This window comes from Montipora foliosa, chromosome 13, assembly GCF_036669935.1.
Source record: "Montipora foliosa isolate CH-2021 chromosome 13, ASM3666993v2, whole genome shotgun sequence".
NCBI lineage: Eukaryota > Metazoa > Cnidaria > Anthozoa > Scleractinia > Acroporidae > Montipora > Montipora foliosa.
Window position 1 is genome coordinate 27,340,323 of NC_090881.1, and position 15,000 is coordinate 27,355,322.

Here is a 15,000-nt window from a genome sequence, read left to right on the forward strand (position 1 = left end):
AACATTGTATATGTTAATTTTAAATAAGTTTCTAGAACTAAATATTGCTATAGCAATAAGATAAACGAAAGTTTAGACCTAATTACTGAAATGGGCACTTACACTTAATCTGTAAAATGAGAGTTTAACCTAGGGGACTCGTGGTGGGTATATCCATGAGATCTTTCCCGCTAATTTAAGCAACACCCTTCACTCGTATAAATTGGTCACTCTGATGTTTTAAGTCACTTGAAAATGATTTCATGGAGACATGAAACGTTGAGTTAAACTTACTTCGCTTAACTTAGGGCGCATTCAATTGACCATATTCCAGAATAAGAATACTTGGAGTGATGACTTAAAAACGGTATGTCTGGCTTTTTTTAATAAGCAACAAGGATAATAAAGATATGTTTATAGTAGCATTTTAGCAGGTGTTTGACAATTTTATTGTGAAACTCCGTAAGAACGAAGGATTTCTAACTTCTATTCCATGTATTCCTATTCCGGAATACGGTCAATCGAACGCGCCCTGAAATGTTTATCTAAATTCCCGAAATTAACGACAATCCGAGACAAATTGCTGTACTGGACTTTTCTTGTAGCTTTGCTCCTTCCCTCCCCACTTCGATCAATGATGATCAAGTTGCTGTGTGACTCAAAAACATTCAACATTGAATAAGGAGGGGGGGGGGGGGGGAGGAGGATTAATAGCAAATATCGTGTGGAAGATAGTTTGTTTGAGATAGCTGCACGAAAATTGCGCGCGTGTCCGAATTAATTTGTGTCGGAATGTAGATAAATATATGTACTATATAAATACCCGACAAACTCTTTTTAAAAACACTATCACTACTAGCTAACCTACTTTCTTCCGTATTCACACTACACAATTTCCACACTCAGTTTTCAACCAAAAGTTCTCTTTTGACGTTAAGCTACACAAACTACTACAATTAGTTTTATTCGATTCATTTGAGGTATACACTTCCCAACCGATCACACTACAGATTTATATAGCTGAGCTCCTAATTTTTATTTAATTTAAGGAAGAAGTATTTACTTGTCCGGAATATTATTATCCTGATAAATACAAGAAAAAATTTATCCATTCTGATTGCCTAAGAGAAATGCAGTTTTCAGGTAACACAGTGTACAAGAGGTAATTCGGTGCAAAAACGTAAAAAAATAGTCAATCAAAGAAAGTCATAGCCAATCAACTGAATCAATTGCGATCCCTGGATGAAGTTTTTTTTTCTAAATTATGATACGTACAATTTTTTTCATTGTATATTATTCATAAGTAATCACATGATTTTTCTCGTGCAATATGGAATAAACGAGCACTCATAATTTTTTTGTTCGTCTTAGAAAAAATGTACTCTTGCTTTTTTGTCTTTGCCTTCTTTTGCATCGTTTAAAGCAAATCTTGTAAAACACTCCAAATCTATTGACAGAATATCTTTTGGTTGAAGTTCTACCATAACATTTAAGAACACTGATGATTTTATATATTATTAGATGTAATTTTGGATATTTTAAAATTAATATGAATTGTAATTACCTTTACATTTCTATTTCATAGTTAGTGTATCTTGAAATTTTTTAGATTATACTGTTTTAATTATTTATTTATACCTAGCAGGTCCACACCAGCTTTCGCTGCCATCTTTTAACCTGCGTTGTTGAATGAAGTATGTATGTATGTATGTATTTCAAATTGCATGAGGGATCATGTGATTACTTACACTAATTTGCACCTGTGGAGTTCTAAAACAAAGAAATGGCGGCCATGATGGTGTACCAAACTAATCCTTCGGGAAACGACTCTATTTTATGCAAATACTTTCTTTTGTTTCAGTAATTCAATATGGCTGCTGGTCACGTGAGTGAAAACGCTCTAAAGGGGCCCCAAGCACGCGACTTTTTCATAGACGGGAACTGGAAGTGAACATTTCGCGTGCCAGGACTATGCTATTGAGAAAAAATACTTTACAACATAAAGTTACCTAAAGGAGAGTAGTGTCAAGACAAGTTAAAAAAGGAAAACAGCTCACTTCCGATTACGGCCCGTGGATCAAAAAGCTACATAGCTACGTATGAGTCAATCGTTCTTGGAAATTGTTTCTCTTGTTCCTTAACGTGAATCTTTCAGTCAGCCCTAAAGGCGCTGTCACACTGTCAAATATTTCGTGTAACTTGTCTCGCAATGTTTTGGCGACATCGTGGCGGGACAAGTTGCACGAAACATTTCACAGTGTAACAGCACTAAGGCAGCGTTTATAAGAATGCGGTTTCACTTATGACCGCATCGAAAACGATGCGGTTACGTCTTCTGTTTACACGATACCGACAGTGACCGTTGGCGAAAACGGGTCGATTTGAAAACGATGCCAAAAGCGAAGCGTTTTGAAAACGATACGGTTTTCTGGCGAAAACGGTTCCGTGTAAATACTCCCACACCGCCTCGATTTTGACGCGGTTTCGCAGTCGTGAAACCGTGTCGATGTGAAACCGCGTTCGTGTAAATGCTGCCTAAGTTTGAGTATATAGCTGGTTCCAAAACAAGAAGTGCGCGAATCATGGATTTCCGCCCCTTCTGTGTGGAGTCTAAAAGATGTGAATAATTCAAAACTAGGTTTATTTAACCAGAGTTAGTTACTCGCGGAAAGAGCCGAGAGAACCGGTAAAATTGCCATTAGGAACGGGATTTGATTGATTTAAATTGAATTGTTTCCTAAAACGCGACGCGTGCTTTTAGGCTTTTGAAAGTGCTGTCCCATTGGCTTAATAGGTTCTTTCAACCCTATTAATTTATCGAAAATATATAATTTACTAATTCCTAATAATTTACCGTCTTTATCGCTTGCATGGGAAAATATACCTTGTAAAGATGTGCCTTAAAATATGTCCCAGTTAAATATGAAATATTTCTTACATGTTAGCCAACACGAAAAAGCCTAAGAACACCTCAACAGAGGTTTACAAAACCTTCCCTCCCTTAAATAGATTACCCTACGTTACTTCGATAACTAAAACTGGAAATCCTTCCTTTCCATTGTAAAAATTACTGATTAATCAGTTATAAGATTCACTTTTTAAGTAGCGAATTTTCAACTTGCTTCAGTTGTACATTTTTGATAGCACTTGTCTGCTTCAGAGCGTTTTTGGTTAAACAATCAGCGAAAAAGCAATATTCATCGGAATTGACACCTTTTCTGCCGCTCTTTGCTCATATTGCACGTAATTTTACGAGAGACGGAAAGTTTGCTATCACGACTCTTTGTGAGCCTTAATAACCAGCGAGCTTTCCCTCCTGCGAGCAGGCTATCTCTTTGCAGCTAAGAGCATGTGAAGGAAAGGCTAAACTGTTGCAAAACTGTTTAGCTTTCAACGTTAGTCCTACTCACCTAGTATATCATGAAACTTCAAGAGGACGAGATACAATGAAATGAGTGAATTGCATCTTACGGGCGATGGAAGAATTTCCAGCGTTAAAATGTGCTTGGTGTACTCCAAGTGAAATTTTAATCATCTACTGACTCACTATCAACCATGTAAGAATCTTTGACAACGAAAAAATACTTTGGCAAGAGTTCTTGATGGTGCGTACGATTTTTTTTGTTATCATGTTTTTGATGCTTCCCAGTCGCGGTTTCAAAACACAGGTCAAGTCACAAGTCAAATCGCTTCAGTAAGTTTACAAAGAATGGAACAGTTCACATTAGTTAACTCTATTGGTTCTGCTGGGGTAGAGCAAGGTCTTTTTACCTGGAAAGAGGTCGTTTCAAGCGATAGTCTATTCGCCCTTATCGGTTCTCCCGATAAGTGATAACAGAAATAAGAGCAGACAAAAGTCAAAGTTTAACCATTTACATAGAGGGACCAGCGTGATCCATCCCGATACATAATCCGTGTTTTCTCAAACATTTACTCAGAAAATAAAGTTTGTATAAGCTCGCGCAACACAAATTGATCGTTGGATACGAAACGTTCTGACTTCGATTGCCCAAAATCAATAGTTTCAGTTCGGGTGAATAGACCGTAATTCTTTTATCTGAATGGTAAGTTTAACATACATGTTATTATATTATTATTATTAGGTCTATTGTAAACTTTATTTCCTTTACTGTGATTTGATCTGTGACCTGACTTGTGTCTTCGATTCACCTGTTAAGCTTACTCTTTGGAGTGTAAAATCCTTCTGGTTTGCGTCAGAGTTTACAAACCAAGAAGTATTTTTTACACTATGAATAGACATCCTAAATAACAATAATTATTGTTAGCTATGAAGTTGCCTGAATTTCAGCTGCTTCCTACGCTTGCTATGTGAGTGACTTAGAAAGCGGAGGAGGTGACTGAACTTCACGTTAGCTATTAAGTAAATGTTAATATCTTAACAATTTTACTCCGAGGCCAAATACAAGCAGAAAGATGGTCGCATTGTGCGTCACGGTCGGCAGAATGCTTGTATCTTTTGATGGATAAACAAAAGGAAGCCACTGGTTATAAAGCTGAAAATATGGTATCAAAAAAAAGAACAACAAATCATTCATAGCAAATTAATCACTTGGATCGATCTAACTCCAGTTGCAGTTCAACAACAGGATGCTACATATAGCCTACACTTTGGGAAAGGAAAACTCATGACATTTATGACTCACTGTAATGCAACAAGAGGTGTCATATGCCGAAAAAAGGGTCACATGACCAACATCAAAGTATTGATTCAACTGTTCACCTTTGTAAATTCCAGAATAGTTCAAGTGTTTACCTAATTCTTTGTCTTTTCTACCTTGGAATAACAATATAATCACATTCATTTCACAAAAACGTTATTCTTGAGTGATGTGCTAAGTACTTGTAATAACAAATACAATCTTTTGTATCCACTGCCCTAATAAAGCGTCGTTAATTAATTGCCCTAAAAAAAACAACTAATTATATCAGTAAATAAGCTTTAGAGTAAAACAGACCTTAATCCTTGTGCCTTTTCCAAGATATCGTAATCGAACATCTATGCTAAAAATGAAAACAAAATGAAATTACCATTACTATCTGCATACAACCCACTTTTTTTCAAACAAGAGATTTTAAGTTACTTTTTGATGGTGACTTGTTGGAAACAATCTGCATGTGCTCTGTTGCAGGAGTTGAACTTATAGAACCTTGTTATCGCTAGTTCTAAAACTCCACCACTGAGCAACTGTAAAGGGTCAGGATTATGGTTAGGTTGTGGGAGCTATGCCATTTAATTAGCTCCAGGTGACCAAAAAAGACACCTTTTCCAAAAAAAAAAAAAAAAAAAAAAACCATCTCATGTCATTTAGTGTGGTACACATTTGCCTTCTCCATCACTACAGGGCAGTTTTCAAACGACCTGTCTAAAGTGATATTCTTATTATTGACAGATTGCAATTTCTACGCTGAGTGAATGATTTAAAAAATCTAGTGCCAGTTTAAAAACCAAAATTATGAGAAGGAAAGCCAAATCCAATTGCAACTTGTATGCGCGAATTTCCCGCACGTTGAGCAAGTTATGCGCAATTTATTGCTTTGAGTTTGGATATGTTCATTGCCCTGTTTGCACCTGCTATGATTGGTTAAAGCAATATTATTACTTTGGTATTTGTTTTATGACACTCAATAATTATTGAAAACCGCTCTAATAGCAAGAACTCACTATTTCAACAAATACAGTGAGTCCTAACAGTATTGCGCAGGACAATAATTTTCTTCTTTTTCTCGCTATTATCATATGAACCAAGTTTAACGGTCTGGCTCCCATGAGTCTCATAAATCTTTGTGGTAGAGCATCTTAACTACCGGTATTAAAGTGGCTCATTGAAAGACCGGATAACTTTATCCAGTGGATAAGTCACTATCTAGTCTGTAAAATACACTCCACATTAAACAATGGCAGGGATTTTCGTACAGGCCTTTACTCAAATGTGCTTGGAGTGTGCATGTTCACAATTTGGTGAGCAAATACAAAATCTTTGCTCTGATGGAATTTGCCAGATAGTGACTTATCCACAGGATAAAGTTATCTGGCCTTTGAACAAGTGAGCCCTGAAGATCATAGGTTCAATTCCTGCAAAGGAGCCCCCTGATTTTCTCAGAGTGTCCCTGAGTCACCATAAAAAACACAGTAATAAGTCTCGCTAGTCGTTGTCGCAAAGTACTGCAACGACACAACTCAACAAGGTCCAACTGAAAGCATACTATGGTGCCTTTGGCAGCTGCTATAAGGTCCATGTATGACCCTGGAGCACAGCTTACAGCCAGTTGGAATCAGCTGTATGCTGGTTTTTGCTGAGGGAGGAAAACCAGAGAACCCAGAGAAAAACCCTCGAAACAGAGTAGAGAACCAACACAAGCTTAACCCACTTATGGCGTTGGGTCCGAGAATCGAACCTGGGCCACACTGGTGGGAGGCGAGGTCACTCACCACTGCGCCAACCATGCTTCCCAACTGTACATAGCTTCATTTTATTTACCACGGTAAACCTTTATCATCTCCCTCATTTTGACAAAATTTTTTCACTGTCACTGTCTGATTCTTCTAAAACTGTACAAAAGACTACGAATAAAAAGGCTTTGTCCAACAACATCAGGTAGGGTTATGGCATTGCCACGTCTACCAGTAATATCTTTCATGCATAAGAAAACTTGATAAGAAATTTATTAAAATACTTTTTTCACATGCAATCTTTATGGCTGAACCCCAAGACAAGATTGTTGTGAGGTCAAATGGGATAAATGCAGCACTATTTTGGGTTATCGTATGACTCGTACGTCTTCACTAAGTGAAATTTTAGTTAAGAAATTCTGATTGACACCTTTCATGCAAATAAGCATGGGTTAACTTTTTCAAAGACCAACTCTTGTTCATTTATTCCAAATTGTACCAGCAAAATCATGCGATTACTTAATAATGCAAATTTAAAAAAATGGAGATGAGTCAATGCATGTGTATCATGCAATCAAACAAAAATTGTACCATCCAGGGCTCACATTTGATTGGTTATCTTTGACTTTTTTTGTCATTGACCAATCAAAATGCTTTGTTTAACCCATTGGCATCCAAACCGGCCGAAACCAGACCTCTACTCTGTCTAATGCCAGACGATTTTACTCGTCAATGGGGAACCCCTGGGAGTCAATGGGTTAAGGACTGTGCCTATTATTTTTATTGTGCATATGTTCTGCGCATCTCTAGATACTTGGGTTTCCTATCAGTGATGCTTACTAATACAGTGATATTTTTGCATTGTTTAAAACTATCAGGAGAAAGTAGATCTTAGTAAGTACTCTTGGTATCCAAAAAGAAAATTGGGGGTAACAATGCATTTTTGAGAGATAATGAAGCTTCAATTTGAAAAAGAGTGCCATACATTGCTTTGTATTTAAAAGCTTCTTACAAATATTATTCATCAATTATTATCTTTGAAGAATGTGTGGTTACCCCCAATTTTCTTTTTGGATTTCAGTAACACTTGTTAAGATCTGTTTCCTGCACAATCATAAACCAGGCAAAAATACCTCTGAATGTTATTAGTAGGCACTGGCTTAATTGTCTCTTTTTCTGCACTGTGTTACCTGAAAACTGCATTTCTCTTAAACAACCAATAATGGATAAATTTTTCATGAATATGATTATACAGAAATACATAGCAAGTTGATGTGAGGGTCAGTATGGGTTGATGTGAGCTTGTCAGGAAAAACCCATCTGGACCCACATGAGTAGCTTCATAATAACAGTACTATAATTTTTGTTGTTGTGTTGCCAGCAAGAAATGAGTGACAGTAATGAATGTAACCATCTATAAGAAATTTGCAGGGACCCGTACAGGGATGGCGCAGTGGTGAGAGCACTCGCCTCCCACCAATGTGGCCCGGGTTCAATTCCCAGACTAGGTGTCATATGTGGGTTGAGTTTGTTACTTCTCTACTCTGCACGAGAGGTTTTCTCTAGGAACTCTGGCTTCCCCTCTCCTCAAAAACCAACATATGACTTAATTTGCTTTCATTGTTAATTTCAGTTTACAGTGTCCCCAATTAGTCCTCCTGAGCACCAGAACAACCAGACACTTAAACAAAGTTCCTTTCCTTTTTAGAACAAGAATCTGCAAAGTCGAAACCTTGACTCTTCAATGACAAAAAACCAAAATTCTGCATGGTCATATGATAAAACAATAATTGCTGAATTAGCAGGGCTCTCCAGTCATGGCACAATGGCCTCGTCTGTATGCCGTGAAATCAACAAGTAAATATCAGGTGCATCACATATGCATATCACATATCAGGTGATGAATACCTACTACAACATTGCTTGGGTAGGTAATAACACAAGCTACCGGGTATAAACAAATTAAAACACCAAGAACAAAACAATTTGATTCCCCAAACTACTCATAAGTACTTCTTGAACTGTCAACTTGCACACACCAGGTTTCACTTACAAATCTAATGTTTTCAAACTCGAAAAGAAAAGAGCAAATCTCCTTCTTGTTACCTTAAAATACAGCTCAGTTAATTTTATTAAATAAAAATGTATCCAAACCTAAACAGGATTTGATAATATGCCCCCAATCCTGCTAATATGTGCCACAAAGCGTGAAATTGCAAAAATGGTCTGAAGAACGGTGGGCAATAATTCCGCAATTGCCTACACAAGATAGAGAAAGACACAGATCATGATCTTCCACAAAACAATCAAAGAAGTGATCCTTTATGAAATAATATTACGTCTCTTATAGACAGCCGAAAAATTCAGGTGGCTTTAAAGGGATTTGATCCCACGACCTCTGTGATGCCAGCACAATGCTAGTAGTGTTTCTCATCTTGAAGAATTAATGTGTCATGGGTGTCGTTTTTCTCTTTATTGTAACCGTATTAGAAGGTAATTAGCGTAGATCACCTTATATCTATGTTAAACAATATATTTGTCTAGTTTTAGTTTCTATTGTAGTAAGTCGTATATTTTGTGATTAGGCATTGTTTTATACGTGTATTTTGTGCCGTTGTGAAGGCCGTAAGTTAGATAACTCATTGGGTTAATTACGTTACCTTCGTTAAATAAAGAATGTTGTATTGTATTGTATTGTACAATGTTCTACCAACTGATCTATGAAGCCACTCCATTGGGAGAAGGTCAATTTGTTAGGCTCATGTGTTAATCCCATGAAAGGACTGACGAATGAAAGAAATGATTGTATATTTGAAGTATGGGTTATTGACAAAGGATAAAAGGGATTGTCCCACTTAGCCCAACAAACTGACCTGCTCTCATGCACTAAGAGGCTTCATTATGCTCTTCCTCAGTTGGCAGAGCATTGCACCGGTATTGCAGAGGTCCTGAATTCAAATCCCATTGAAGTAGCCTGAACTTGTTGGATGTCTATCAGAGACAATAATTTAAATTGTCCAGATAAGTGCGTGGATCACTTCTTTCACAATTATTTTAGAAAGGGGAAGGAGGGGGAATAGAATGGCAATCTCTCATGACTTTGTTATGTGCTTGCCCCTTGGCAACTCTTTTTATTCTTCTCAGCCTCTACATGTTTCTTGGCCTTTGTCTGTACCCAGTACCCTAAGAGAAAAGAACTACACTGACAAGTCTATAATATCACACACAAGCTTATAAGCTTGCCGTAATTGGCAAATTCTCATTTTGGAAAAAAAAAAGAGATTCTTCTGGGTTGCAAAATGGTAAATATGGACTAATAGAAAAGAAACAAAAGCAGCCTGTAAATAGCCAAATGAAATGGTAGGCAGACTGCATGATAGAAAAAAATGAACCAATTGACTGGAAGGCTGCTTACAGGCTACCCTTTGGATGTACGAATATCTCAAAACTTCGTGTTTTCCAATTTAAACTGTTACACAGGAGACTTGCTACTAATGATTTCTTAAAAAAAAATAAAGCTAAGGGATAACGATCTTTGCAATTTCTGCCAAATTGAAGAGGAAACTCTCATCCATCTTTTCTAGAACTGTACTGAAAAAAATGTAAACATTATGTAGGCTTTTGGGGAAAAGGAACACATATACATGTATGGTAAAATAAATAAAGAACCTGCCAAAAAAAAAAAGTATGGACTAAACCCAACAATGACCATGTGTTAAAAACTTCCTATATGCAACCATATTACAAAGACTGCACTGTCAGTAATGGCCTGCATTTTTCCACTAATTTCGTACCTCAGTGATAAACAAAAATGGTTGTCAATGTTCCAAAGAAGAAAACCACCTCCAAGGCTGCAAAAACAAAAGTCAGTTGAATGAAAATGTTGGACAGTGCATGCAATGCAAAAATGGTTTGAAATAATTTATTACCAAACAAATGATATGATGAACAGTCTCCGTGAATCTCTGTATTTTCTGTAAAAGAAAGAAAATATCAAGAGCTTTGACATTAATGACCAGAAGCAATAAAGTTGTGAGCAAGAAAATATGACCTGATGCAAAAAAACAAAACAATGGAGTCACAAATACAGTTGTAAGCCTGACAAAGGACCAGAATATTTCCATTTTTCTTGAGCTGCTTCCCACTCAATGAAAGCCAGTGAAAACTAATTACCGGTACCAGAATCACAAGCAGAAAGCAATAATGTTATGCACAAAGCTCGCTCATTTTGTCTCCCACTTGAGCCAAAATACTTCAGGAATGTTTATTTTCACATCAATTCCTTAATTCTCTGCACAACAGTCCTTGCTTCTTCACTTGAGCTAGCGTTTTTTTCTTTCCAGCTATTCAGGATAGATCAATCCCCTTGTGCTCCATTCTCCTTAACTGCACGCTTAGCATTTTCAGTACTGTTGATCATGTTGTTCAGTCTTGCAAGTTATTTTGGGTTGCCATACAGCTCGAGATCATAAACAACTAGAATCTCAAGCTGACATTATGTTTTGTTGTTCAAATAACGCGAAAATTAAAGAACCACATTGCTTTACTGTCAAAGTGCTGTTATTTGCAAAAAGTGGCAAATTTAACACAATCTTTTTGAAGATAGTATTTGAAGGATTTAATGCCTTGTGGCTCTAACATTTGATTTTTACCATATCATAATACTTCACATATCTCAAGTCACTTGCTATTAGAACCCTGCAACCTTGAAATTTCTTACCTACTTGCCATAACACTTCCAGCAATCAAAATGACAACAAGAGTAGCATAGGCGAACTGAAAAAAGGAAAAATGCTTAACAGTGTCACTCTTATAATATTTAACAATTATTCGCTGAATATATATTCACCGATAATCATATCGCCTGAGGCGAATAAATTATTGTTTTAGTATAAATACACAGGTGATTATTTCAAAAAAGAGAAAAGAAAAACATTTCAATGCGAAATCATCTTCACTTACAGTGGCAAAACGACTACTGGCAGCCATTTTGGCCGTCGAGGTGATTATCGGCTGATAATCCGAGATAGCGAGCCAATGAGAGTGCACGATTTTGTACAATCACCTGTGTATTTATACTAAATAGATTTAGCCAAGCCTAGAAGCGGAGCTCCCGTGTTATTTATTCTTACAATAAGTTAACCTGGCTTTAGCCTGCGATCCAATCAAAAATCAGTACCCGGTCAGCAGTAACTCAATAAAACACCCAGCTGATCTTGAAAAACACAGATTGCACTACAGCGTTTCACATTGAAATTGAAATACATGGACCTGGGTGGACATACATGTACGGTTATACGACTGCGGTGACCAAAACCAAATTTTCTCGCATAGATGTTGCACAGCAGTGATAAATTAACATACCTGGAATATAACTGGATTTACAAATGCTAAATACACCTGCAAAAAAGGCAAATTAATCAGTCCTTAAATGGTATGATCCATTTCCTCCATTTATAAGTCACTTATCAACCAATCAACAAATCAATCAATCAATCAATCAATTAAGCATTACAACCAATTACCACCCTGGTTGGTCTATCAGATGATTAGCCAGACAGACAGTCAATAAGCCAATTGGTTGGTTTTTCAATAAGCTACTCATTGAACTACCGGTAGTCACTACGATAAAACTTGATCAATAATAATAATTTATAGCAACTATTCACTGAAGTGGACGTGGCTAGTGGTGGATATTTACTGAGCCAGGAAGCAGTGAGGTAAATATCCACATATGCGCCAACTCTCCCGGGTACGGAACGAGTCTCCCGTACAGGTCATTAAATCTCCTGGATAAAAACGACTCTGAACCTTTTACAGACTTTTCTCCATTCTAGACTTTTTTTGCATCCCCAAGTTAAAATAAAAACGATTTTTTCAAAATTGTTTCATCATTTCTTAATGCATTTCTTCATCTCTAACTAAACAAAATGGCTTCCTTTATCACAGCCATATAACTGATAAATGTTTGATTGGATCTCTGATAAACCAATAAAAATTCTTGACAAAAGTACCCCGTTTTCCCGCAAATTCACAATGGCAGTAGATAATATTCTTGTATTCTCTAGGAGCTGTTGGGGGATGGGTGGGTGCATTTTTTTTGGGGGGGGGGGGAGTGGAGGGGGAGTGGGTAGGTTGATTGGAGTGGGGGGTTCGGGAGACTGGATGGAAAAAATCTTCAGATTTTAGATCTCCTCTGTATCCACCACTAGCCACCGACACTGAGGTGAACAGTTGTTTTAGTATAAACTAAAACAGTGAGATAATACAGCATAAAAAGATGATTTTAACTCATTTATTCCTGCAAAGATTACAACAATTTTTTGAAATTATCAATACCGGTAGTTACAGTTTGTTGTAACCTGAGTCCTGAGCCCCCCTCCCTTGTAGCACAGTTTTTTAATCAAGATTTCACATGCAGTTCACTGTGTTGAATGCTTTACTAAATTCTAAATATTAAGCCCACACGAAACATTTCAATGCTTAAAATTGCAAAGTCCCTCGAGTGTCCATGTTACTGCTGGGCTTTGCATTTTCCAGCTGGGTTCCCTGCGCAAACATTTTAGTTTCGGGCATGCGCATAGGTGGCCTTTAATGTAAAACCACGAGGACCACCAAGTTTTTACCTGAATTCTGAGTTCACTAAGGTTAATCGGTTTTCACGGTTTGTACGGCAGTTAAGTTGACTTTTATGAAGGCCCTTCGGTGTAACTGGAATTGCGAGTTTGTCTCACAGTGCCTTGTGCCAAAATAAACGTTGAAACTTACGGCAAGTTTACTTTTGCATCTACAGTCCATTTAAGAATATGCCATTTGTTCCTAAAATAAGCAAGTGTGTTGATTGTGTATTCTTAGGTACCAGTAAGTACAGATGAAATAATAATTTTTAATTCATATCCTCGACAGGCCCTTGGTTGGAACCCAACAGGGAAGTAGATGGAGAGGGAGACCGCGTAACAGCTGGAGGAGAGACACAGACCATACCATCCAGTCGAGAGGTCTCTCTTGGCACCAGCTCGAACACCTGTCCAGAGACAGAGGGGACTGTAGGGACTTTCCGAGATGGAATGATAAAGGCTTCAGATCAGATCAGAATTCATATGCTTACCAATGTTGTCATGGCACAAAAAGAAATAAGGGCCAATATGAGATTAATATTGTACCGCCTTTGTTGATACGAATTTTGATAACTAGGTGGAAAAGAAAAATTAACATTAGATTGAGAAAATAAGTAGTTAATTCCAGTTCCATTGTACCATCATTCACTGAGAAAAAATTAAGTCCTGCATGATCTCTGCTCCATAAAATATCCAACCCTGCCCCCCCCCCCCTCCCCCAATGCAAATATTATATTAATGAGCTTTCCCACTTTCTATTGGGCAGGGGTATTTTATGGTAGCCAGTGTCTGTGGTAATTAGGTAGAGGCGCGGTTCTTGTTGTGTATTTGTACAGTTATTACCATCAAATAAAGATTTTATAACGTTCCGTGATCTGTAAAATACCCCCGCCGCTTTCTACTTTTTGCAGGTGAGGCTTGCGTCAGTGTCTATATTTTCACCTCTTTTGCTAATTCATTACTTTCTTTTACTCCTACATCGAGGATCTCTTATACCTAGTTTTCTTTAATTAAAAGTAACTGCGCATCCCTTTATTACATGCAAACCTTTCCTACTGTTGATAATTAGGAATGCATGGTGTGGCAGGTAACTAAAAAGGAAGTTGGTATAATATTTGACAATAAGGAGACAATAATAAATTGTTAGAAAGTCAAAAAAATTAACCAAAAGAAATGAACTGGAAAAAAAATTCCCATACAAGAATCAAAGGGGAATCCTCAGAACCCTTGCTTCATGGCACCCTGCATTACATCTTTGAACAAACAAAATTAACAAAATTAATGTGTTCACTCAATGACACTTACATGGCAAATATTAAAATAGAAGTGCAATAAATCATAGGAAGTTCATCAAGGAGCTAGAAAAAAGATAAAAAAAGAGAACTTGTCATTGCTTGTGAATGACAGATTATGATAATTTTAAGTTGCAGTGTTTTTGTCTCCTAGGTGCCACATTCCAAGTGGACAATGTGCAAGCCAGCAAGGCATGCAAGGCATGCGAGCCATGACTGCTGGTCATGTGAGCCACGATGGCGAGTCAACATGCGAATCACACAGTTATTGAAAGCTAACCGTTTTAAAACTGGTGCTTAGACTTAATAACAATTTATCAACACTATTTGAAATGGGTGCTTAGACTTAAATGCGAAATTTGCATGGCTTGCATGACTCGCTGGCTCGCAAATTGCCCAGCCCCATAACTTTTCTGCCACATAAAAACAAAACCAGAGAAATGCAATGGCAGATTCAAGCAATGAGAACAAGGTAGGAAGCAATGTGCACCTGAAATTTTATGTGGTTAACCTGGAGTGAACCTGAATTTTTTGGTGCTTAAAAGCGTTTCAAATAAAACTATCTAAACCATTGAAGGAACCTAAATCAATGAAGACATCATTCTTTGGCTGTAGTATACCAATACAAATACACTGTAGGAGCTGTCATGTCAAGAATATAATTCTTTTTTTCTGAAAGACGTTGCCATCCGGGTTCTGG

The 15,000-nt window shown here is 37.3% G+C and overlaps 1 protein-coding gene across 1 annotated transcript in view; it reads right to left on the reverse strand.

Moving 5' to 3' along the window:
• Positions 1 to 15,000, reverse strand: part of LOC137984088 (alkaline ceramidase 3-like) — a 19,715-nt gene that overhangs the window by 346 nt on the left and 4,369 nt on the right. Inside the window, exons 4-12 of the mRNA XM_068831291.1 lie at positions 14,314 to 14,366; positions 13,500 to 13,581; positions 11,756 to 11,791; positions 11,112 to 11,167; positions 10,321 to 10,365; positions 10,186 to 10,242; positions 8,546 to 8,650; positions 4,956 to 5,001; positions 1 to 4,493 (exon numbers count right to left, since the gene is read on the reverse strand). The exon at positions 1 to 4,493 is cut by the window's left edge and continues 346 nt beyond it. Coding sequence (XP_068687392.1) covers positions 4,368 to 4,493; positions 4,956 to 5,001; positions 8,546 to 8,650; positions 10,186 to 10,242; positions 10,321 to 10,365; positions 11,112 to 11,167; positions 11,756 to 11,791; positions 13,500 to 13,581; positions 14,314 to 14,366 — 606 coding nt within the window. The 3' untranslated portion in view covers positions 1 to 4,367. The remainder of the gene's footprint in view (positions 4,494 to 4,955; positions 5,002 to 8,545; positions 8,651 to 10,185; positions 10,243 to 10,320; positions 10,366 to 11,111; positions 11,168 to 11,755; positions 11,792 to 13,499; positions 13,582 to 14,313; positions 14,367 to 15,000) is intronic.